Source organism: Fusarium graminearum, chromosome 2 (assembly GCF_000240135.3).
Source record: "Fusarium graminearum PH-1 chromosome 2, whole genome shotgun sequence".
Classification (NCBI taxonomy): domain Eukaryota; kingdom Fungi; phylum Ascomycota; class Sordariomycetes; order Hypocreales; family Nectriaceae; genus Fusarium; species Fusarium graminearum.
Window position 1 is genome coordinate 6673439 of NC_026475.1, and position 21534 is coordinate 6694972.

The window sequence follows — 21534 nt, forward strand, 5'->3', positions numbered from 1 at the left end:
TTAATCGCGCAGGTTGTATTCGGAGACGACTCATTCACCCCTCAATTTAGCTCGGCTCAGAAACAACCGAGAGTTCCACTCGTGAGCCAAGCTGATTCAATTTATGATCGTCGGAGAGAAGGCCGAACAATAAAACCTAACACTGTGATAGAACACTTGGCTACTTCTTTGAGACAGTAGTCTTTTAGAAACACATGTTCGCCCGCTCAATCGCGGTCATAGCCATGGCTGTCAAAACGCCCCGACTTCCAACCTGAAGTGACTCAACGCCATGTCCCCATGGCCATGCCAACTCCCACCCGCCGTCAAGTTGCTGCCCATCAAGCACGATCTTCAAATCTCTCTCACTCTGGAACCCAAGAGATTGTGCACTCAACAATCTCAGCACGGCTCCAAAGATATCATCATCAAATCCCATCCGTTCGCGAACACACTCAACGAGCAAGTCTCTCATACGCTGGAGTTGCGAGTCCCAAGGACGACTTTCACAGATGTCAGACAGTATATAGAGGAGCCAATCTGGGTTTTTGTAGTAGCGGCTACCATGGGGGTAAGCTCGGGTTTCGAGTAAACGACACAAAAAGTCATTGACTCTGGGGAGGTCTTCGCCCCAGTCGTTGATGACGAAGAAGCGGAAAATGCTGGCGCACATGCAGTGGCAGAATTGAGGATGGCTGTTGCTGAGCCAGCACTGACAAATGATTAGAACCAGTGCATGATTCTTCATCAGAGACTTACGAGAGGAAGACGATCCGAGTTCAAGTTTGAGAGTATCTCATCTCTAGCCTTGAGCTTCGTGTCCATTGGAACATTGTCCAAGACTGCTATCGCCAGAGACGTGGTGTCAGAGCCTTCGGGATGGACTATGGTCGTCAGTATCGGCGATCTCTGCTAGAAACAGTCCCGACCGTCACTCTCTGGCATGATCAGATCCCTGAAAACATTAGTCAACAAGCCAATAAGCAAGATGCCTGACAAACATACCGGATTCCCGTGTTTTGAAGCATGATTGGTTGAGAGTAGTTGTCCAGAAGCATGTTACCAGCTGTCTTTACTTTGTGTTCAAGGAACGCCTTTGCGCGCGCAACAGGGTCCCCAAGGAGGTTGTGAAGATCTCTGACGAGAGTATCTGTGTCACTGAAGACGATACCCTTGAAACCAAGGGTCTGCGCGGCAACAACGTTTTCTGCCTTGTCGTCGACAAAGATGCAGGAAGATACTGGTGTGTCGACAATCTTCAAGCATTCTTCGTAAGCGGCCGTGTCTGGCTTCCTCTGGCAAATGACTCCTGAGGCAATGAATTCGTCAATGATGCCCCAGCTCTGGATCTCATCTCTGAGTGCGTCGGATTCAGATGCAGGGATGTTAGACAAACAGAAAACCTTGGTCTTGGTATACATCTGTCTGAGTTCCTTGATAGAAGAGATCAAAGAAGTGTTTGCCTGCAGGCCCTCCTTCCTCATCTGTTCCAACGCTCTAGTCCAAGTTTCAATGTCAATATTGAACTCTTGGCATATGTTTTCATAGCATTCAGCCTCCGTAGCACGGCCTGATTCGTAGTCATTCCAGTAAGATGAGTCGAGGGCAGCCTTGATGAGGCTTGACCTGAGACCGACATTGTTCTTTGTTGTGAAATTGGCAAGAACGCCACCTAAGTCGAGGATCAGAGTCGTGTATTCCTGGCACATGATCGCTGATGCGTCCCAGGATTTGATCTTGGATAGAATGTCAATGACAATACTCAAGATGTCTGAGAATGGAATGTTATAACTTACCGATGGCAGTAAGTGCAAAAAGCGACGATTGGACTCCAATCGGTCTGAACGTGAAGTAAAATTGATCTCCCAATCGTATGGGTGATTTCTAGTCTAGTGTTCAAGGACAAATCTTGGATGAGATGGCTTGAATGTGATAAAATGGCGAGTAGCAAACGAGAGGTAGTTCGTTAAAGCTGCAGGTGTCATGCATCGAGTTGGGCCCTGACGATGACCTTCCATGAAGATGAATCAAGGTCTCTATATATGTTTGGTGCGACTCTGTATTGGAGGTCACACATGATCGCCTGATTACCCACGATGGACGACATAAGGGTCCAGAGGTTGTTTGTTTGCTCTAGGACAATAATCTTACATCAAGTCGAATCCCTATTCATGTTTGCAGCCCGGCATTGCCGTGCCAAGTTCATGGTCGCGTTTACCCAATCATCGCTTGATATTCTCTTGAACTACCTACGAACTAGACTGGAGTAGTCCGGTAGAATAGGGCCAAAGTGAATACAGGTAAGGTAGATCCGACGATGCCGTAGCTAGGCATGGTAGTACAAACAGCCACAAACAGTCGACGGTGATTGCCATCCACTGATCTACACCCACAATATTGCATCCGTTGTTCCGTCGCAGTGGCTCTGTACATGATATCCTGTCCGAAACAATACAAACATGACTAACTAGCAAAAGTCCCGTAATCTATATGATATTGACGGTGAATAGTCAGATCACATTGTCGTTTACGGCCCGACTGCTTGCTGTCACTATCACCAATCGCTAATAGCGCCACGAAAGTATAATGTGTAGTTTGCTCGACGGTGTCTTTGTTAGCGTTGAAAGTTGGGGATACCATCGTCTTGGAAGACATGCCACGAATAATTGTTGCCAATACTAGTCACCTCAAGGCTTGGAAGTAGTGCGATTGGCAAGGCGACCCTAGATTTTGTGGTGTATGCAGGTAATTTGAGCCTTTCGGGTAAGATCACTATGTTTTCCCACGATGTTCAAAGTGAAATACGCCGGCTGCTGAAGGTACATGGGTAGCCTCGATAGCGTAATCAAGGTAGTGTCAACTCACAGCACATAACGCCCTGAGCAAGCGATGAACTGGCCTGACAAGAGACAGCAAGCGAGAACATGGTGTCCCTGTCGAGTGGAAACCATGACCTTTGGTCTGGTTTATCAGCCGGACAGTTCCATCATTACCAAGGAGCCCATTGACGTTCCATTTCGTTTGGTACATGTTTTCACCGTCTTTAGTTCCACCCTCGTTATTTCGGGTTAATGTATAGCGAGAATGGAACATCAACTATCTAAGCCTAGAGCCGATTTTATGCTTAATCCTACGTACCGGAAGGATCGTCAAATTAACCCTGCCAAAAGACAACCCCAACCCCCAAACGAAGCTTGTACAGGTCCCACGTTACTCATATCACCAGTAGATGATAGGTGGGGATACCAAGTCTTACCCCGGATATGCGTACTGCGCATTTGCCGGAGGTTTGACTTCCGATCGCCCCGGATAGGCATGTCGATATCGAGGATGCAACTACAAACAATCACATTACCCCAAGATGCCAAGATACACTATACTTGCAGGGTAGATCTCTTCTTATTTCTGTTGGCGGTTTAACAATTGTCCTTTGATCAAGCGCGCGAATCGAATCAACCTGACCGACTTGACAGGGTCGTTCAGAGTATTTAAGTAGAGTACAATGCAGTCCAGTGGATGCTTCTCAGTTTGAGACCTTTCAGCCTCAACCCATACAGAGCCTCCACCATGTTCCGTCTCTCTTCCATCATCACAGCAGGTCTCGCCCTGATTAGTTCCGTCAACGCCGCTTGTGGCGATGGAACACCGCAGGGCGTAGTCTCGGGCTCCGGATCCTCATTCATCGCCACTGTCAACGGCGCAAATGTCTACTCTGGCTCCGACTACCGTCTCGCCATCCAAACAGCGCTCGACCGTATCGGCACCAACCAGCGTGTCACGGTCCGCGCCTCGGGCAGCATAGGCGCCAGCACCATCGTTGTCACTAGCGGGAAGACGTTTGAGGTCTGCGGTACCATGAACGTTGTCTACAAGGCTGGTCGAGGAGCCATCGAGGCTATCAACCAGAACGATGTCAAGATCCCTTACCTCAAGATGACGGGCAATCCTTACTTTGGCATGCGCTTCTCTGGGACCCGCAACCTGGCTCTTGGTGACATCACAATGAACCTTAGCGGTGGTCTCGGAATTCGCTTCGACCGCGACGCGAACTGGAACTATGGAGTTACCATGGGTAATATTGTTGTAACAGGAGCTGGTAGCCACGCTGTTGAGACGTTCAAGATCGACGGTCTTACCATTGCTTCTGTCAAGGCCCGCGACGTTGGTGAATCGGGACTACTTATCCAAGAATCACGAAACGTTCGCGTTGGCTACGTCGAGGGCAACAACGTCGGCGCAGGCACAGGCTATGCAACTCTTCGTTTCGCCAACGAGAATGGCAAGCTCAACAATGTCTATACCACCACCAACGTCTTCGTCGACAAGGTCTACTCTCGAGGTGGTGGCCGTGGAATCTTCTGCGTGTCTCAGTCAGGCGCCGCCGAGATCAAGTCAATCGATCTTGCAAACAACGGAAACAATGCCATTCTCATCGAGAACTGTTACAACCTAGCTATCCGAGATGGTGTCGTTAACGGAGGCGGAGAGGTTCGTGTTTCTGCTCGTAGCGAGTTTCCCAACACCAGCGGTATCTATGTCAAGGCCCAGGTCAACAACAACAGTGTTCGGGAGTCTCCTTGTGCTGAGAACATTTACTGGGGTATTACCGGCAATGCTAAGAAGAACGTTTGCTGAGCGTCGAGTTTATCGTTATGCCGGAGTGATTCCTACTAGGAGGGTACATTCATTTGGAATCATGAAAGCAGGAGATTTCTTGTATATAGTAAACAACATCTCATTGGAATGCCACCCTACAATATTCCCTTTACTTATCGCGGTATTACAGGGTGTGCCTCAGCCCCAGACTGGAGGCATCATGTGCCATTCTTTGTCCTCAGATGCTGATGTGAACATGCTAGACCACGAACTGAAGTATGTATCTGTAAGAACTGGAACTGCGAAATTGACATACAAAAACTGGCTACCTTGGGAAAAGGAAAGAGGAGCAAAAGCAAGAAACATTTGTACATGCAGTGTTGAGTAGGAAAACAAAATACTACGCTTGAAGTGGCTTTCGTCCTGTGAGGAACCGATAAGTCGTGATCAATCTCAAGTCTCGACTTCGGAATTCTCTCTTCACGCCTTCCATTAAAACCATGACTTGATCCTGGGAGTAGTTCCATACTCGCGTGAATAGTGCAGGTGTATGTGATTCGACAGACATCTGCATGTGCGTGAGTTCAAATTTACCCAATTCTTTCAACGTTGGGTCTTTTGCCCAAGGACCAATGGGTATCTGTACTTGTTGTTAATGAATCTCTAGAGAAGCAGGCAACGGGTAAACGTACTCGGTAGACTCGCTCTTGAACGTCTTCAAACCCCGCATCAATCATCCATTGCTTTTGATATCGTGCCACATTGATCTGCTTTCCAAACATCTTGCTCGCTTCATCTAACTTGGTCACCCACTCCATTGTCCATGGGGCACGATCACAGCTGTCGTCGTCGCTGAATATCCAAGCGTCATACTCTTGCATCTCAACGTAGCCACCTGGCTTGAGGTTCTCCAGAACTCTGCTGTAGAAGAGAGGCCAGTCTGCAGAAGTGCCGCAGAGCGCACGACCATGGATATAGTCGAAGCGCTCGTTCTCACGATACGTCCACTCATCTTCGTAGTCGTCGACGTGAAATACGCAGTTACCAGGGACCCAGTCGGGTTGGATTGGGGAAAGATCGACACCGGCCACTGAGGCGTTGGGATACTCGTCGGCCATCTCTATGGCCCAAATTCCAGTGCCGCAGCCCAAATCCAAGATGCGATAATCGCTTTGGTCATCTGACTTTGGCAAAGGTGCTGTATGGAGGGCGCCACCGAGAAGCAATCGCCAGATGTGATGCTGGAGATCTAAACGCTGCTGCTCCTGGTCATCGTTGGGTAGGACGTACTGTCCCTCCCTGTATGCATGGTAGCGCCGTCCATTTTCGTACTGGTAATCGTAGATGGATGAAGTGACTGAGCCTGTGTAGGTTGAGTCTCTGTCTGAGCCATATGTGGAGTCTGCGTCATTGCCTGGCAGTTCCTCCTCCTAGATACCTCGGCCTCAATACGACATGTCATTTTGAAGAGAGAAGTGAATACTCACATCGACTTGCAGAGGCGCGTGCTCCTCATCGTGCCGATCTTGGTTCTCAGCAGGGGTCTTTGGTGATTGGCTCATTTCGTTTCTATCCCCAGCTTGATCTCGATTGTCGCGACCCGGCAGGCTGGTAACGGGTGGAGGAGGCGACTGCGACTGGGACGCTACAGGCGAGGTCGCAGACGTAGTTTCCTGCTCAGAAGCCATTGTCTGAGTCAGACGCGAATCCTTCAGCTAGTTGGACGGTAGATTGCTCTATTTATTGCGTAGTTAGAGTCAACGTTAGATGGTGGTTCCGGCCGGCAGTGGTAACGTCATGTCAGTCAGAGGGAAGGGCGGGACAGGAAAAAAAGGGAAAAGGGACAAGATGACAGAAAAAGTCAAGTCACAACACGTGGTATACGAGTAAAGCATTGAGGCCATGGACAGCCACACTCATTCATGATTCGATGGGTTGCGAGACATATCTGAAAGAGGCTAAGTGTCGTACCACTTGGTAGCCACTTCGTTCCAGCCTTTCCGACGGCTGAAGATTTTAGACTGAACTACGTAGTGGTCTAGACTGAACTGGTCTTATCTCAAAATGGCCCTGGCTAAAATAAAAATCAATCTACGCGAGACAATTTATCCCTGTTTTCAGGCTTCCCCTCTTTTCATCGTCAGAATAAATACATAGGTATTTGTTTTGTAACAGGCAAACAACATGGTTAATGAAAAGCTTATTTGCGTTATCGGTGCGACAGGTAACCAGGGTGGTTCAGTCGCCCGTCGATTCCTCGACGCAGGTTTCAAAGTCCGTGGTTTGACCCGAAATACGTCCTCCGATTCGGCCAAGAAGCTGAGCGCGGCTGGCGCTGAAGTCGTCTCGGTCGATTTGGATGATATAGAGACACTCAAGGAAGCCTTCAAAGGCGCCAACATCATCTTCAGTGTGACAAACTACTGGGAGCCCTTCTTCAGACCCGATTGCCGACTGCAGGCTGCCAAGGAGGACATCTCATGTCGCAAGTTTGCCTACAATGTCGAAGTGCAGCAAGGAAAGAACATCGTCGATGCCGCTGCAACTGTGGCCGGAGGTCTTGACAAGAACGGATTCTTGGTCTCGACCCTGAGTCAAGCTGAAAAGTGTAGCGGGGGCAAATTCAAGGATTTGTACCACTTTGATGCCAAGGCCGATGTGTTCCCTGCATATGTTGAGGAAAAGTATCCTGAACTTGCTGCCAAGATGTCATGCATTCACACAGGCTTCTTCTTCACCAGCTTTAACATTCTTCCTGACTCTTATATGAACAAGGTATGTCCTCAATGGTTCTATCAGGTTCGCGTCTTTTGACAGGATAACAGCTGTCTGATGGGTCTTTTGAAATGTCCTTCACAACTACCCCTACCGCTGTAGTGCCTCACTTCGACCCCGTAGGCGATATGGGTAACTTTGTCTATGCTGTCTATCAAATGCCCCCAGGCAAGGCATATATGGCCGCAGGTACTTTCTGCACATGGCCCGAATGGATCGGAACATGGGGCCGTATCAACAATGTTCCAGTCAAATATCGACAAATTACACCTGATGAAATGACTGAGGCTACGCCTGACAAGGATGCTGGTATCGAGACGGGATTGATGTTTTCATATACTTCCGATCCGGGATATGATGGTGGGATGGAGTTATTGACTGCCAAGGATATTGAAAAGGTATGTGATATTATTATTGAAGAACAAACTTAATGCTTACTTCATACAAGGCCGGCATTGATTGCCCTATGACTACATGGGAGGAGTGGGCGGAAAAGTATGACTGGTCTGCGATTCTTCAGAAATGAGAATCAGATTAGCACTGATATTTTATCTATCTTCATTCTCTATCGTGGTAGCAATCAAGAACGCCACATCATCTTCACTGGCTTTTGTTGCGACTTTTAGTGTGCTGGGCAAGGTTAGAATGAATCGTGATCGTCGAATAACTGCTACATCTACCCATCGACAGCCCATTCAGACATAGTAGTAACGACTGTCCTCTTATTTACAATCTTAAAAATGCTATATATCATCGAGTAACCCTCGAAAACGTCTTCAGGGGTACAGATACCGTGGCCCTCGGTTCCTCCTTTCCCTCATCTGAAGATCCGGCTCTCATCATCTCACAATCTGACACACTTGGGAATTTCTGAGGATGAAAACCATCCGTAGACTTACCAGAGTTCCGAAACATCCGGATATACCATGGCTTACTTCGGGGAGCTTTCCACGTCCAATATTCCTTGAAGTCGTAGTTCTCGGGTTCCAATGTCCCACCCGACATGCGTACTGTGAGGGTCACTAGGATGTTGATTGTCGCGTAGAGAAACATGCCACTGGAAAGCCTGTCAGTGAATATTTCATAGAGAATTCAGTGGCAGTGAGATGTGATACTTACGCGATGATTCCGTAGGCGACGTTGGATGAAAAAGGAACAAAAGCAATGACGACGAAAGAAGGAAGCGTATCGCCGATGTAACGCCAGTTGATCTCCGTCATTTGTCGCGCCATCAAGCAACCAACCTGCAATATTAGAATAAATCCATCAACGACATGCGTCTGGGATACTTACAAGTATGAGTGTTGGTCCAGTCGCCCAAGGCGGTACAGAAGAAAAAATAGGGCCAAACATGACAGCAATAAGAAACAATACCCCAGTTGCCATGGCTGTAATTCCCGTCCGGCCACCAGCAGCAATCCCAGCGCCACTCTCTATGAAGGCTGTAATAGGCAAACAACTAAAAAGAGCACTGGTGGAGATACTTAATGCATCGCAGCAATACGTCAGCGTCGAGCGAGGAAAGTCTCCATCTATATCGTCCACGACTCCACAAAAGCGAACCATAGAGTACAACGTTGCGGTGGCGTCAATGATGTCCATGTACAAGAAAGTGAATAGAGTAAGGACGAATTGAGTGCCGTGTTCAGCAATTTCCCAATCCAAGGCGTTCAATGTGTGCTTCATTGGGTGAAAAGATGTGACCTGACGGAAGAAATCGAAACGGGAATCTCCTTCAGTTGTATTAGGGAAGTAGGTTACGCTAGTTCCACGTCTATTTATTGTTATTGAAGTGCCTTGAAGAGGTAAAATGACGATGACTTACGGCCATGAGACAACCGATACCAGGAGAATACCCACAAGAAAGGCGAACTTGACCCGAAAGGCCATTAGGTAAACAAATATGCCTCCAACGAAAATAGCTGTCCACATCTGTTTCCTTTCGTTACTGTCATTTCTCATCCTGTAGTCCGAAGCTTACTTACCTTTGGACTTGTCATGATCCCAGAATCGCACATCTGTGTTTGGGGGATAATCATCTCAATAGGACACCCGGCAATAGTCAAAGGCGTCGCATTCCAACCTCCAGTAATGGCCCCAATTCCCGAGCCATATGACAAACCAATCTCGGCAAGGAATAGACCAATGCCAGCTCCTGTAGCTATCTTGATAGTCGACGGAATCAGTTTGACGAGCCATTGTCTCAGGCCTGTAAGTGCGAAGAAAATAAAAATGAGCCCCTCAAGAAAGACTGCTGTTAGAGCAACGCCATATGGGACTTTACCGGAGCCGTTATATCCGACCACGTGGAAAGCAAAATAGGCGTTGAGGCCCATACCCGGCCTTTTTGAGGGTTAGTAGTGGTCTGTATGTGAGATTATGGGCGTGAGGCTGTCTCTTACGCAAGGGCTATGGGTAAATTGGTGGCAAGCCCAAACATGAAGCTGGAGAGTGCAGCCATGACCGATGTGGCCATGACGAGATCCCTCCTGACCTCTGCTAACATGTCAGTCGTGATCTTCGGGTCATATGTATTCGAACCGTGTACCTTCTTTGCATGTTGCATAACTGGGGATTTTATCACAGTCATTTCGATTCTTCTCATCACAAATGCAAGGCCCACCAGTCTGTGAAAGGATAGAAGCCTAACCAAAGTGTCAATTGCAAACTTGAGTAATTAATGGACTTTTTTCTTCAACCTACATTGACAGCAATGATATATGTCATGGCTGCGAAGGCCGTCGCACCAGCACGGAGTTCATTCAGAAACGTTGTCCCTGCAATCTCTTCGGGCTAGACCACGTGGATTGTATTAGCTGAAAGATTAATAACGAGTACTGGAATGTCTCACATGACTACTGCCTTCTAGTCTGAAGAGACGACCAATGAAGGAGGACGCGGCGAGGCGATTAAACCTTATGACGGGACTGTACTGTGGCCTGCGTATTTCCATGATGCTTCTAGTTCGAGAGGTGAAGGCGCCTTGGTCGAGGGACTAAAAATCACGAACCTTTGTCGGAGTCTTGAAGAACGGGACACATAAGATTAAAGAGGTCCATGATGAGAAGGACCGGGACTGAGATTACGGCTGTTGGAAGACCCAACATTGGAAAGCCGTCAATACGAGCAAACTGGTGTACATATTTTGCTCGCAAGCCACATACTGCAAGTCGGATGCAATGCGGCGATATTGACAATCATTGCGCAAGGATCACACAGAGGTCATAGAGGATTGTGCCACACTAAAGTCCGAAGCGTGAGCGGGAGACCCGAGTTGGGACGGAAAGGAGGTGAAATACCCGTTCCCCGGTGCAAGGGAGTTTAGTTTAGTGCTGCATATTACCATGGGAAGTGAGCTTGCGAACAAGGGGAGCTGATGTACCTCAGACGGTGCCCAATCAATGGTCTCCGGGGACATGTCTGAATGCCTGCTCAGGCACAGACAGTAAGCATCATGTGTTTTATTTATTAACTTCAACTAGTCCTGCCCATCTCTTTTTGTCCGACAATATCCCACGTGGAACCAGAATCAGACTTTTACTTCAACGTTTCATGAACAGTAAACCAGGTCAGATGGAAGACGATGGCCAATTTTCTGGTTGTGCAACTGTTGGACGTAAGTCGGTAATTGAAATGACCTGACATATACATGAACCCCAGCCGGTCTGTCTCACAGTCGCCAGCCACTTGACCACCAACACGTTTCCCTGAATGATGCTCCTGGCTTACGTGTGCAGCTCATCAGGGGTCGCGCCCATCTCAAAAATGCGGTTAGATTTTGTGAAGGTAAATGCTCGCTTGGAAACTTTCCGTAGCACGCGGGACAAAGTTCAATTGGATCTGACGGCTGCAAAGTTATCGATATTGACTAGCTTTTCGTGGTAAGGCGCTGAGTTGTTAGCCTCGACAACAGACACCACGGGACCCCGCAAATGGCTTAGAACGATAAGCCAAGACCTTACTGCAATTGCCTTGGAAGTAGTTGGTGCTTCTTTGAAGCCACAATACCGCGCATACTGCAAATGGGAGGCATTCGCTTCTTGGGTTGTTGTCCCTGTCATCTGTCTGGTCAACAGGATAACCTTGAGATTCTGTCGCTGCACGAACCGAAACATGACCCAAGCCGTGTTTCGCAGAAGCAATCATACAATTGTCTTCCTATTTCAGCCAAGATTGCGAGATTGAACATTGACATACATGCTTTCATCACAAAGACACTGGAAGCATTTCGAGACAGAGGCATGCAGATTGTCACAGCAAAAAATACAAAAACAACCGTGCACACGATAGCTGCGTGGTAGGACAGACGCAGCCGACCGGTCAGATGAGGCGCTCTATAACCGCAAGCCACATTAACCAGCCGCATCGAGACCTGGAATTCAGGTACATGATCGACCCCTCCAGACTCCTTCTGGTTTTACAAGCTGCAAGGAACACGAGGGGAATTGGACCAGGATCAATCAGGTGGTTGTGAGACTGGCTGCTGAACAGATGAGATGGCTGTCTCTACCAACACAACCAAACTCTCGGGTCTTGGGGCTCATCTCTTAAGCCACGAGCTTCCCGTTCATGTCACTTCCTAAAACAGAGAGAAATGGTGCGGTCCAGAATACACAAAAAGACGACAAAGTTCAGCCCTGCATTCGCCAACTGAAGCCGAGTCTACCGCCAAATCACGGACTCGACTTGTCCGGGATTTAGCTTATTCCCAATCAGGAAAAGGGTCAATTTCACACTTTCTTACCCCAAATTCCAAAGACCATGTATGCAAGCAAGACCCCTCCCCGTTTTCCTGCTTTTGTTTGCTGTCTGTTTCCCACTTTAGCTTCAACTGCATCACAATCCCATGTCGTTTGCATTTGTTTCGCGAGTGGTATACAATAATTCACCATGGCATTGTTAACACAGCCCGACACAGAGCAACCTACTCCTGCATCTGCCAGAGCAGGACGAATCCGCTCGATATTACGGAAACCAGCATCAAACCTCGCCCTGCGCATCTCGGACCTGGATCGATATCGCCTCAACATGTGGGAAGTCAGCTGGGCGGCTCCCAAAGAGTCGAGGAAGGAACATCGCGAAAACAAAGAGTCTGCTCCCAAAAGCGCGTCGCAGACAGGACGATCCTTGTTTAGTCGGGGATCGTCTTCATCGTCCAACGATATACCGATATTCAGTAATCTCTACAAGAGGAGGAATAATGTTGAGACGACATCACCGACTGCGTCAACTTCCACTTTGTCGACAAAAACCTATGCGACGGCAATGGGCAATTACGAGCTTGACTCGGATAGGCTGTCTGTATTTTCGACGGGCAGCGAGCAAACGACGGTGCATGTTTCACATTTCGTCGATCTCAAGGATAGAAAACATGGTCAATTGATAGACACCAGTCGACCTTCTCCAGGTACATTTACACCGCAATAGGTCATGTATATACTAACACATATCAGCAGAGTCTTATGACCGCAATAGTTCACACAACGACCCCCCTTCGCCGACACTGACAACGTCGTCTGCGCCATGGGATACAGATACACTAGAGAACGTTTTGTTACGTCCGTGGCCTCTTATCCAAACTCTCAGCGAAGACTCTTTCGTCGCCCGAAGCACAGAAGCGTGTTCAATACCACGTACATCGTGTGACATTCCGTTTCTCATCAACTGTGGCGTGACTATCATGGCGACTTCGAGCGTCAAGTCCAAGTCACGCGGCCGCTCATCGAGCAACAAGTCAGTGCCCATGATCGGTTATCTATTACAACTCCATGTTAACACGAGACAGATCAAATCCACCACCTCTACCTCCCCGTCCACATAGCAGTCGCTCGTACACCCCCATGCCCAGAACACCACGGCGCATGGCTTCCTATAACAACTCACTAAGAGCCGAAGCCCTAGACAGCTGGAAACCTCCAAATGAATGGGGCTGCACGCCTACAGAACCGTCATTTCAATTTCCAGACAATGTAGACTTGCCGGAGCCCGACATACCAAAGGAACTAAACGCGATGCAACTCGATGTTAAGCGTTTGGCGAGAGAGGACAACATGGCCAGGTTGTTGCGATTGACCGAATCGCATGACATGAAAGGATCTCCGAGCTCCAGTCAAGACATGGAAATTGAGAAGATGCAGTGGATGCTGTCCGCACTATACAATATGGACGGCCCCAATTACCCCGAGATCAGCAACGAGAACACAGAGTGTGAACCTTCTGATCCACCGAAAAAGGTTCTTGCCTTATATGAAACGCCAGGTAAGAATATCTCAAATCTCTGTGCTGACAATTTCACTGACATGATTCAGCGGTTACCTCGTATCTAGCCGCCGTCAACCACAGTAAACAGGTGTATCATCTTTCAGCGGCACCTCTATCTCCGATAACATATCCGAATATTCATCCAGTCCTTTCACCAGTACGATCACCATCAGCCTTCCCTGTCGCGCCATCCACCATTGAGGCTGTCCACTCATTACGGCTTCCTTTGGTTATGCCTTCACAGGATATTCCTGCTCTATTGCGAAACATTCACAGGTGCCTGGAGCCAGGAGGCTCACTGTATCTCACCATCATCGATCCACTCCCTCTGACGAGCACTCTCGGTCCATTACTCCGGTCGTGGATCGAAGACCATTTACTCTTCAACCTCGAGGCGAGTTTCCGATGCACCAACCCCAGCAAATTGTTGCCTGTGTGGCTGAAGAGTGCATCGCTACTCGTTGATCCCAATTTGGTTGAGACAAGTCAATTCTACGCTATTCCGCTCGACGACAGCCAGTTACAGTATGTACGAGATGGGCACGAGTCTGAAGAGGGACTAAGACAGGAGCTTCGCAACATTGTGGGACGGATGCTCTGGATGGAGATTTGGAGAGAATACATCATCGCTGATAGCTGGTGGTGGGATGACCCGAATATTCTTCACGAGTGCTCACAGTTGCAGACGACATGGGAATGGCGGTTGATTGAGGCTCTAAAGGATAGTTGATTCATCATTTTTTTGTTTTTTTTCATTTGTTTGGTGGGATCTTTAGATAGCATTATACCCTCGGTATCTTAATAATCTTGTAACTACCTATTGTAAAGAATAGACTCTCGTTATCCACTACCTACCACGTCCTGTTCCACATTAGTCTCTCTCACAATATCCGGACCCTTGGACCTATTATCAATGTCTCATACCTGATGACCTTTCACTGGGTCGGCTTGCATGACTTTGGCTCCCAGCCTTTTGGTTTGAGAACTTGTCCGTTTGGATCAAATCCTGGTGCGACTGTAATATTTCAGCTCGTTTGATCCTCTTATTCATTCTTGTATGGCTAAGACTTACCTGTGGTACCAACGAGCGTCCATTCTCCCAAGCTTTTTGCACTCTGCCATTGACTTTTCTCGACAACCGCCTGGGGTCTCTGGCCTCCAAAAAGATCTGGTCCCATAACGTAGTCTTTGCCACAAGATCCGTTGTTGAAAGAGACGGACAGAACTAGAGGTGAACCAGCGTAATAGTGCCAGACCTCAGCGGCATCTAGTGTATGCCAGAGCGATTGACCTGTAGAGCCTTGAAGAAGGTAATAGATGGCCGTGCTTATAGATCGATTCGTGCCGGGTTTGACGTCGGGGTCTTTGAAGGTCTGGTAGAAATAACCCCCTTCGTCAGACGGCTCCATGTCTAGAAGATCAACGATTTGTGCTGCGGAACATTCGTTAATTGGTGTTTCGCTTCTTTGTACTTGCTTGTTGAAGGCATTGGGGAGATGAAAGGCACGGCTAAAGGGTAGCCAGAATAGAGCTATAGAGTACTGCATGGTTAGATAAATGGTTTCTTGTTTTGTGAATTTCTATTTTGACCAAGTGTAGATGTGATTTCTGAGTCCTGTCTTCAAGGCTTCTATGGTATTTATCCCTATTGTAGTCGGCATCGTCGGGATGACGCTGTGAATGAGGCTGCTGTCAGATTCAGCACTTGCAAAGAGTTAAGCGCTGACAATCTGCTCCACTCTGACGTGTAGGCTTTGATTCAGGACATCTCATTGATTCGGATTTGAATCACAATTGATGTTGACTGTTACTGGCTGTTGTGTTTATCTCCACGAGAAACCCCAGCTTTGTTTCTGTTACTTGTTGGCGACTTCCCACCGTAAAATCCTCGATCGGTCATTTCTCTTCAGAGTTTAACAACTATCACACTAATTGATCATTAGATACAACTAGGGTTACTTATATGGACGGCATTCTTGTCAAGCCCTCGGTAAACGCCGCACGCCGCTATAAAATATCACTTGCGGGGTGGCCCGATACGAGATTGCCCTCAGATAAGAATGCCTACATAAACTGTCTATGAAGCATCATTAGATGCTCGTCACAAGCCACTCGACCTCAAAATGACCTCCAAAACACCCCAAGAACTTCTTTCCGCTCTCTTTCAAACCCTGGAGCATGACATTGTCCCATTGACAGAACAAGGCGTCGCCTCAGGAAGCAAAGTCTTCGGCGCTGCCATCCTTTCGTCACAAACCCTCAAACCGCTCACAGTTTCAACCAACGATGAACGAGTATCTCCTCTTCTTCATGGCGAGATAAATTGCATTCAAACCTTCTACATGAAAACCTTCCCTGATCCAAAAACTCGACCAAATCCTCGTGAGGAATGCATCTTTTTCGCAACCCATGAGCCGTGCAGTCTATGTCTAAGCGGTATCACATGGTCTGGCTTTAAAGAACTGTACTATTTGTTCACCTACGAAGACAGCCGCGACCAGTTCTTTATCCCGTATGATATTGATATCCTGGAAGAGGTTTTCCGCGTGAGAACGGAAGGAGAGAGTGACACGGCGTTGAAGGACAGAGCTCTTTATAACAAGACGAATAAGTTCTTTACGGCCAAGAGCGTTCAAGATCTCGTCAATGAGATTCAGGATGGGGACGAGAAACAGCGTCTCGAGGCTGAAGTCAACAGAGTCAAGGCTCTCTACAATTCACTGGGTGAGGAGTATCAGAGGAATAAGAACAATAAGATAGAGACTTCAAGCACATGGAAATAGAGCAAGAATATTCGTGTCGTCGTATCAATTCATCCACCAATTTAAACATTGCGCCTATCTGGTTCCAAGAGCTTTACGCCTTGTTCCTTCTCGGTATCAATTGAAAAACATTCCTACACCAACAAACATACTAACAATAACCGCAACGATAGGCGCAAACCCCGCGCCATTCATCGTCGAAGCTGCATTGTCGTCATCTTTACCATCACTCTCATTTTCATTAGCATCTTTCATATCCTCTTCTTTATAGACCATCCCAACAGCGGGAAAACTCTTGATGACTGCGACCTCACTAAGATCTGTAGGCCAGGCACCACCAGCTCCAGTCCTGAATGGCACGGTCATTTCATTGCCATCAAATGTACCAAGCGAGAAGATGGCATCTGACAGCACGCTTGTTCCGACGGTTTTAGCTGTTGCAAGTGCGGATAGCGGCGCGGTCCGTTGACAATAACTCGAATATGTGCCTGACTCAAAGGGCTTGACGGATGAAATACAATTCCATCCTAAGGCACCCCCCGTCCAGCCACTAAAGCGACGTGAGAATTATGGTCTAATTTGGAGAGGCCGGCGATGCCAACATACCTTGGGCAGCAGAGTGCAAGAGTCTCTCCAGGTTCCAAGACGCCACCCCATATATCTTCAGCGCCAAGCTGCCTATCTGCGGTAAGATCCTTTGTGAAGACACCATCTTTTGTCGCCTCGTCACCTTGTGCAAAGACCCCAGCAGTTGTCCAGCCTTTGGGACAAATCACACCGGGGGAAAAGAAGCCTACTGTAGGGTGCCCCCCGATCTTGAGGTTTCGGCTGGTTATCTCGTCGTGGGCTGAGCCAGATGGGTAGCAGTCACCCATCTTGTCACCACATGAAACTGCCCCGTATAGATCAGAGAGTTCACTTGCGTTGGCATAGTAAAGATGGTCCGTCGTTGCGGTTGTGCATGATGCAGGGGGCTCGTAGGTTGTTGTTAGAGGGCCCAGATTGGTGAAGTGGTAGCCGAAGAATTCTGTAGAAGTTGGCATATTGTCAGTTTGAAGAAATGGATCAAGCAACTATCGATGAACAAAAAGACGTCAGGCGAGATGACCATTTAAATAAGCTTAAATGATGACTGCAGTAATATGCATTAGCTACTTGCAATTATCTGCTGGGTTGTTTGGAGTTATGAAATGCCTTGTTATTCTCCTGGGTCGCTGCAAATTACCCGATGAAGCTTGATCAGCCGTGGCTCTGCGGCATGGAACAACTCACGACCAATGATAGTGTGAAGACAGACAAGAGCTGAGGAGTCAATCAAGTTTTTAAATCCGGGTATTACTCAATTAGGCGGAAACAAACAGTTAGAACTCGTTGGAGACAAGCTGTTGGTTTCAATTGCGCTCCTCATGACGTCAAAAGGCAAACATTATTCATTACACGTTTGCGAGGACAAGAGTATTAAAATCATGGGAAGGTATTATAAATTAATAATAACCATGAACTAACTATTGAGAATTCCTAACCAATGTTGCCCATGGTCGATATGTATCAAGTATATCAATCGATCGTTCAATCCAGAATCTACATAAAGACAGCGATGACTGCGGGGACAGCCAGCATAAGGCCAGTTCGGACGACGCTACCACCGCTGACAGGGACAGGGGTGGGGGCAGTGGCGGGAGGAGTTCCAGCAGCAGGGGGAGGAACAACAGCCGGGGGTTGGCTAACTGGGTGAGAGGCCACAGGGGGAATCTCAGAAGGAGGAGCGTAGACGGGAGGAGGAACAACAGAGTGAGGGGGCTGGGCAACAGGGGTGCTGACAACAGGAGGGACATAGGAGCTAGGGACAACAGGAACCACAGGAGTAGGAGTAGGGACAGTTCCGTTACCGTGAGGAGGGTAAGGGACAGTGGCGACAGGAGGGAGAACGGGCTTGTCACCAGTGGGCTTCTCAGGAGTAGGAGCTGAGTGGGTAGGCTTCTCGTTGGCCTCAGTGGTAGGAGCAGGGGGGTTAGGAACCTCCTTGCTGGGAACACCAGTGGTAACGTGGGGAAGCTCGGAGCCACCAGTCTGGGTGGACTTGCCAGTCTCGGGGCAGTAGGTGGTGCTCTCGACGATGGTGACGGTGGGAGCAGGAGGAGAGTTGGTGGGAGGCTGGAAGGTCTTGGTGGTGCGAGTCTTGCAGGGGACGATGGTGGTGAGGGTGTCGGTGATGGTGGTGACAGGCACAGGAGCAGTGTGAGCAGATGTGGTCATGGCAGGGACAGCACCGGTCTCAGTCGCAGGGCAAACGTAGGTGCTCTCAATGATGGTAGAGGTAACGACCTTCTGGGTGTAACGAGCAGGGCAGTTGATGACAGAGGCAGCACAGCTTGTGATAGTGTAGACCTTGGTAGACTTGATAGTGCGGGTGACATCGCCGTAGGTACCGTTACCGTGGGCGGGAGTGGCGATGACAGCAGGAGCAGTGGTGACGGGCTTGGCAGCAGATCCGTACAGAGGGTTACCACCAGTAGCCTTGGGGTCAGCAGAGTTGCCAGAGGCGTTAGGGGTAGCGTAACCCTGAGGAGTAGCCTCAGATCCAGCGGGGACGGTAGCGAGAGAGATGACTCGGGTGTGAGACTTGTCGCCGTCCTGGCCAGCCTGCTCGATGAAAGAACCGGTAGAGCCACGGTTGGGCATGCAGACCTTGGCCTTGGCAGCAGTAGCAAGCTCGACGGTCAGAGTAGGAGCAAGGTTGAGTTCGAGGATGTCACCAATCTCAACGTTGAGATCGACAGCGAGACCAAGAGTAAGAGCAATGACCTCGTCGACGGAAACAACGCAGTTGTCAGTGGCGACAAGAGCGGCAGTGTACTCGAAAAGGCTGACCCAGATGGCGACCTTGGCACCGGCTTCGATGTCGAGAACGGGGATGTCGAGCTCGGCCTCAAGGTCGATTTCGGTTCGGAGACGGAGACCAAGCTGGAGGTTGACAGCGGCGGAAAGATCGACCTCAGCAGCGACACCGATGGGAAGGGCCTTGGCGACAAGTCCCTCGAGGGAAACGTCGACAATGTCCTTGGTGAGGAGAGAGACCTCGACGAAAGCTTCCTCGCCGAAAGCAAGGTAGACACCAGCGGAAAGATCGATAGCAGCATCAACACCGACGACAAGGTCAAGGGCGATAGCAGCGCCAGCCTCGGCCTCAAGGAGACCGGGGACCTCGATCTCAAGAGCAGGGGAAGCAAAGAGCTCAATGGACTCCTGGACAGCAGCAGAGGCAGAAACGTCAACCTCGACGTAAGCCTTGACTCCACCAAGACCGATGCGGACGCGAGGCTCCTGGAGGAAACCCTTGACAAGCTCAAGGGTAGCATCACCCTGGATCTGAGCCTTGGGAAGGTTAATGCCAAGCTTGATGGCAGCGCCAGAAGCGGAAGCAGGGGCGGCGACACCCTGGAAAAGGGTGTGGTCCTCCCAGCTGTGGGCGAGAGGGCAGGTAGAAACACCGTTGGCGCTGGACTGCTTGGTAGCGTTCAGAGGGTCAGCAGTGACCTTCTTGGGAAGGTCAGCGACAGTCTCCTTGGTAGAACCCAGGGAGACTCCAGCCTCGATTCCAGCTCCCTTGCCGCCGAGGGAAACATCGACACCAAGACCAAGACCGACACCGGGCAAAAGGTGAGGAGAGGCTTGGGCAACGGCCACAAGACCTCCCAAAGTGGGAAGCAAGTTAGAGAAATGCATATTGAAGAATCAAAACAAAAATAATGAGTGACTGGAGCAAATATTGCTTCCTAAAGTTTGAGTGGCTAAGAGAGTGACTGGAAGAGTACTGAAGACTGAAGAGCAAGAGAGAAAAGTTCAATTCCAAGCAGCAGATCAGCTGTGTTTTATGGCCTCGATTCACAACCTCATAATGGGATAGTATTGTAACTCTGCGGAGTACATAGGGGGATTCCATGTTCATCAGCGGATACAGTTCAATCTCGCATGCCAATGTCACGTCGACGAGCCGTTCTCCCACACTCCGTACGAAGAGGACGGCCCAAGAGTCCAATTCTACATGACGATCGCTATTTCAGACCCTGGGCAGTTCAACAAGGCTAGCGGGGGGTCAGGTGGCGCTTTCGCTGCGCTGATCAGCAACGAACCATTAGTATCGGGGATTTACAGGAATTAAATTAGGGGACGTGCTTGGAAAGATACGGGCGGGTGGCTTTTGTTTCGTTTCGTTTACTGACGAGTCTAAACTTTTTGATAGAGGATTGTGACGTATTTTAAGCGGCGAGGGTTGCATTTGCAGTGGATGAGTTGGGCGCAGCCCTTTGCTCGTTCAGTTTCGGATTTCTTATTAATGGAACACGATCGCCTTTCTCGGGAACAGCGAATGTTACTCTGTGGCCTCATCTTGTCTTTCTGTATCGATTTGTCTCGACTGTCCGCTTTGACAGGTTGGTTTTGGAACTGTCAGTTGAATTGGAGAACGGCCTGGGCTGCTTGTCAAGTCCCGGCAAATAAACTGCCGACTTAGCCTGTCAAAGCGTGATGCTACTGACTAGTCTAGTCTAGTCTCACTGTCTTACTTGACTTGAGCACGACACGACGAGATGCTTTGACCTGAGCGAAATCCCATTCTATCTATCGATAAGATCAAATAACAACTGAACCGAGAGTTAATCATTGGTTGCTAAAGACCCTAGAGACATGATAATTCACCGCCTGGGCGCAAAAAGCGGTTCGTGTGACAGGGGACTTGGACTGATGGACAGGGGAAAGTGGAGCGCCTTGAAGATCACTAAACAGTCATTGCCTGTTGGGTAAAAGGTGCCAAGCTTGTCAGGGTCAGGCTAGAAGGATGGCTTGTGCTGAGGAAGAAGCAAGACTAAATCATCTCTTCTTACTCCGTATCGTTGCTCCTCTTTGGATCGAAAATGGAGACTAAAAAATTGTCAGACGACAATTCTGAATGATCTGCAAAGGTTGTACGAACTAAAGTCAATGCTAATCTAGGCGATTCAGTCACTGAAGAAGCACGTTCATGCACGAGCTCATGCATGATAGCTGATCAATGGATTCCATTATACTACCCTACATACGAATATTCAGACATCCAACTGCATTCACTCAGTATTCTAGAAATGATTTGACTGCTGTGCCATATATGGATAGACATGTGTGA

The 21534-nt window shown here is 48.7% G+C and overlaps 10 protein-coding genes across 10 annotated transcripts; 4 read left to right on the top strand and 6 right to left on the bottom strand.

Moving 5' to 3' along the window:
• Positions 1 to 184: 184 nt before the first annotated feature.
• On the bottom strand, positions 185 to 3009 carry FGSG_03527 (uncharacterized protein; the record flags this gene model as incomplete). Its single annotated transcript, XM_011323880.1, has 8 exons — positions 185 to 691; positions 739 to 863; positions 909 to 934; positions 985 to 1750; positions 2075 to 2112; positions 2233 to 2305; positions 2373 to 2418; positions 2845 to 3009. 8 exons carry the CDS (start codon positions 3007 to 3009, stop codon positions 185 to 187), a joined length of 1746 nt encoding a protein of 581 aa, XP_011322182.1.
• A 537-nt stretch (positions 3010 to 3546) lies between these two features.
• On the top strand, positions 3547 to 4614 carry FGSG_03526 (uncharacterized protein; the record flags this gene model as incomplete). Its single annotated transcript, XM_011323881.1, has 1 exon — positions 3547 to 4614. The coding sequence occupies one exon, from the start codon at positions 3547 to 3549 to the stop codon at positions 4612 to 4614; it is 1068 nt and encodes a 355-aa protein (XP_011322183.1).
• A 308-nt stretch (positions 4615 to 4922) lies between these two features.
• Positions 4923 to 6381, bottom strand: FGSG_03525 (uncharacterized protein). Its single transcript, XM_011323882.1, has 3 exons — positions 6063 to 6381; positions 5268 to 6005; positions 4923 to 5215 (listed from the first exon to the last, which is right to left on the bottom strand). Exons 1-3 carry the CDS (start codon positions 6261 to 6263, stop codon positions 4976 to 4978), a joined length of 1179 nt encoding a protein of 392 aa, XP_011322184.1. The 5' UTR covers positions 6264 to 6381; the 3' UTR covers positions 4923 to 4975.
• Positions 6382 to 6759: 378 nt separating this feature from the next.
• FGSG_03524 (uncharacterized protein) lies at positions 6760 to 7876 on the top strand (the record flags this gene model as incomplete). The annotated part of the gene is made up of 3 exons (XM_011323883.1): positions 6760 to 7350; positions 7401 to 7748; positions 7799 to 7876. 3 exons carry the CDS (start codon positions 6760 to 6762, stop codon positions 7874 to 7876), a joined length of 1017 nt encoding a protein of 338 aa, XP_011322185.1.
• A 224-nt stretch (positions 7877 to 8100) lies between these two features.
• On the bottom strand, positions 8101 to 9940 carry FGSG_03523 (uncharacterized protein; the record flags this gene model as incomplete). The annotated part of the gene is made up of 6 exons (XM_011323884.1): positions 8101 to 8416; positions 8470 to 8594; positions 8644 to 9124; positions 9176 to 9282; positions 9336 to 9693; positions 9753 to 9940. 6 exons carry the CDS (start codon positions 9938 to 9940, stop codon positions 8101 to 8103), a joined length of 1575 nt encoding a protein of 524 aa, XP_011322186.1.
• Positions 9941 to 12240: 2300 nt separating this feature from the next.
• FGSG_03522 (uncharacterized protein) lies at positions 12241 to 14341 on the top strand (the record flags this gene model as incomplete). Its single annotated transcript, XM_011323885.1, has 4 exons — positions 12241 to 12757; positions 12804 to 13083; positions 13199 to 13608; positions 13659 to 14341. 4 exons carry the CDS (start codon positions 12241 to 12243, stop codon positions 14339 to 14341), a joined length of 1890 nt encoding a protein of 629 aa, XP_011322187.1.
• A 205-nt stretch (positions 14342 to 14546) lies between these two features.
• Positions 14547 to 15158, bottom strand: FGSG_03521 (uncharacterized protein; the record flags this gene model as incomplete). The annotated part of the gene is made up of 2 exons (XM_011323886.1): positions 14547 to 14626; positions 14684 to 15158. 2 exons carry the CDS (start codon positions 15156 to 15158, stop codon positions 14547 to 14549), a joined length of 555 nt encoding a protein of 184 aa, XP_011322188.1.
• Positions 15159 to 15734: 576 nt separating this feature from the next.
• On the top strand, positions 15735 to 16394 carry FGSG_03520 (uncharacterized protein; the record flags this gene model as incomplete). The annotated part of the gene is made up of 1 exon (XM_011323887.1): positions 15735 to 16394. One exon carries the CDS (start codon positions 15735 to 15737, stop codon positions 16392 to 16394), a length of 660 nt encoding a protein of 219 aa, XP_011322189.1.
• Positions 16395 to 16490: 96 nt separating this feature from the next.
• Positions 16491 to 17416, bottom strand: FGSG_03519 (uncharacterized protein; the record flags this gene model as incomplete). Its single annotated transcript, XM_011323888.1, has 3 exons — positions 16491 to 16507; positions 16598 to 16923; positions 16980 to 17416. The coding sequence occupies 3 exons, from the start codon at positions 17414 to 17416 to the stop codon at positions 16491 to 16493; spliced, it is 780 nt and encodes a 259-aa protein (XP_011322190.1).
• A 538-nt stretch (positions 17417 to 17954) lies between these two features.
• FGSG_03518 (uncharacterized protein) lies at positions 17955 to 20099 on the bottom strand (the record flags this gene model as incomplete). The annotated part of the gene is made up of 1 exon (XM_011323889.1): positions 17955 to 20099. One exon carries the CDS (start codon positions 20097 to 20099, stop codon positions 17955 to 17957), a length of 2145 nt encoding a protein of 714 aa, XP_011322191.1.
• Positions 20100 to 21534: the final 1435 nt, after the last annotated feature.

Bases quoted from the DNA above. Each gene is read 5' to 3' on its own strand.
- FGSG_03525 (XM_011323882.1), bottom strand. From the start codon at position 6,263: ATGGCTTCTGAGCAGGAAACTACGTCTGCGACCTCGCCTGTAGCGTCC. The intron at 6,006-6,062 runs GTGAGTATTCAC...CGAGGTATCTAG, and splicing joins ACGCGCCTCTGCAAGTCGAT to GAGGAGGAACTGCCAGGCAA. The intron at 5,216-5,267 runs GTACGTTTACCC...CAACAAGTACAG, and splicing joins TTCAAGAGCGAGTCTACCGA to ATACCCATTGGTCCTTGGGC.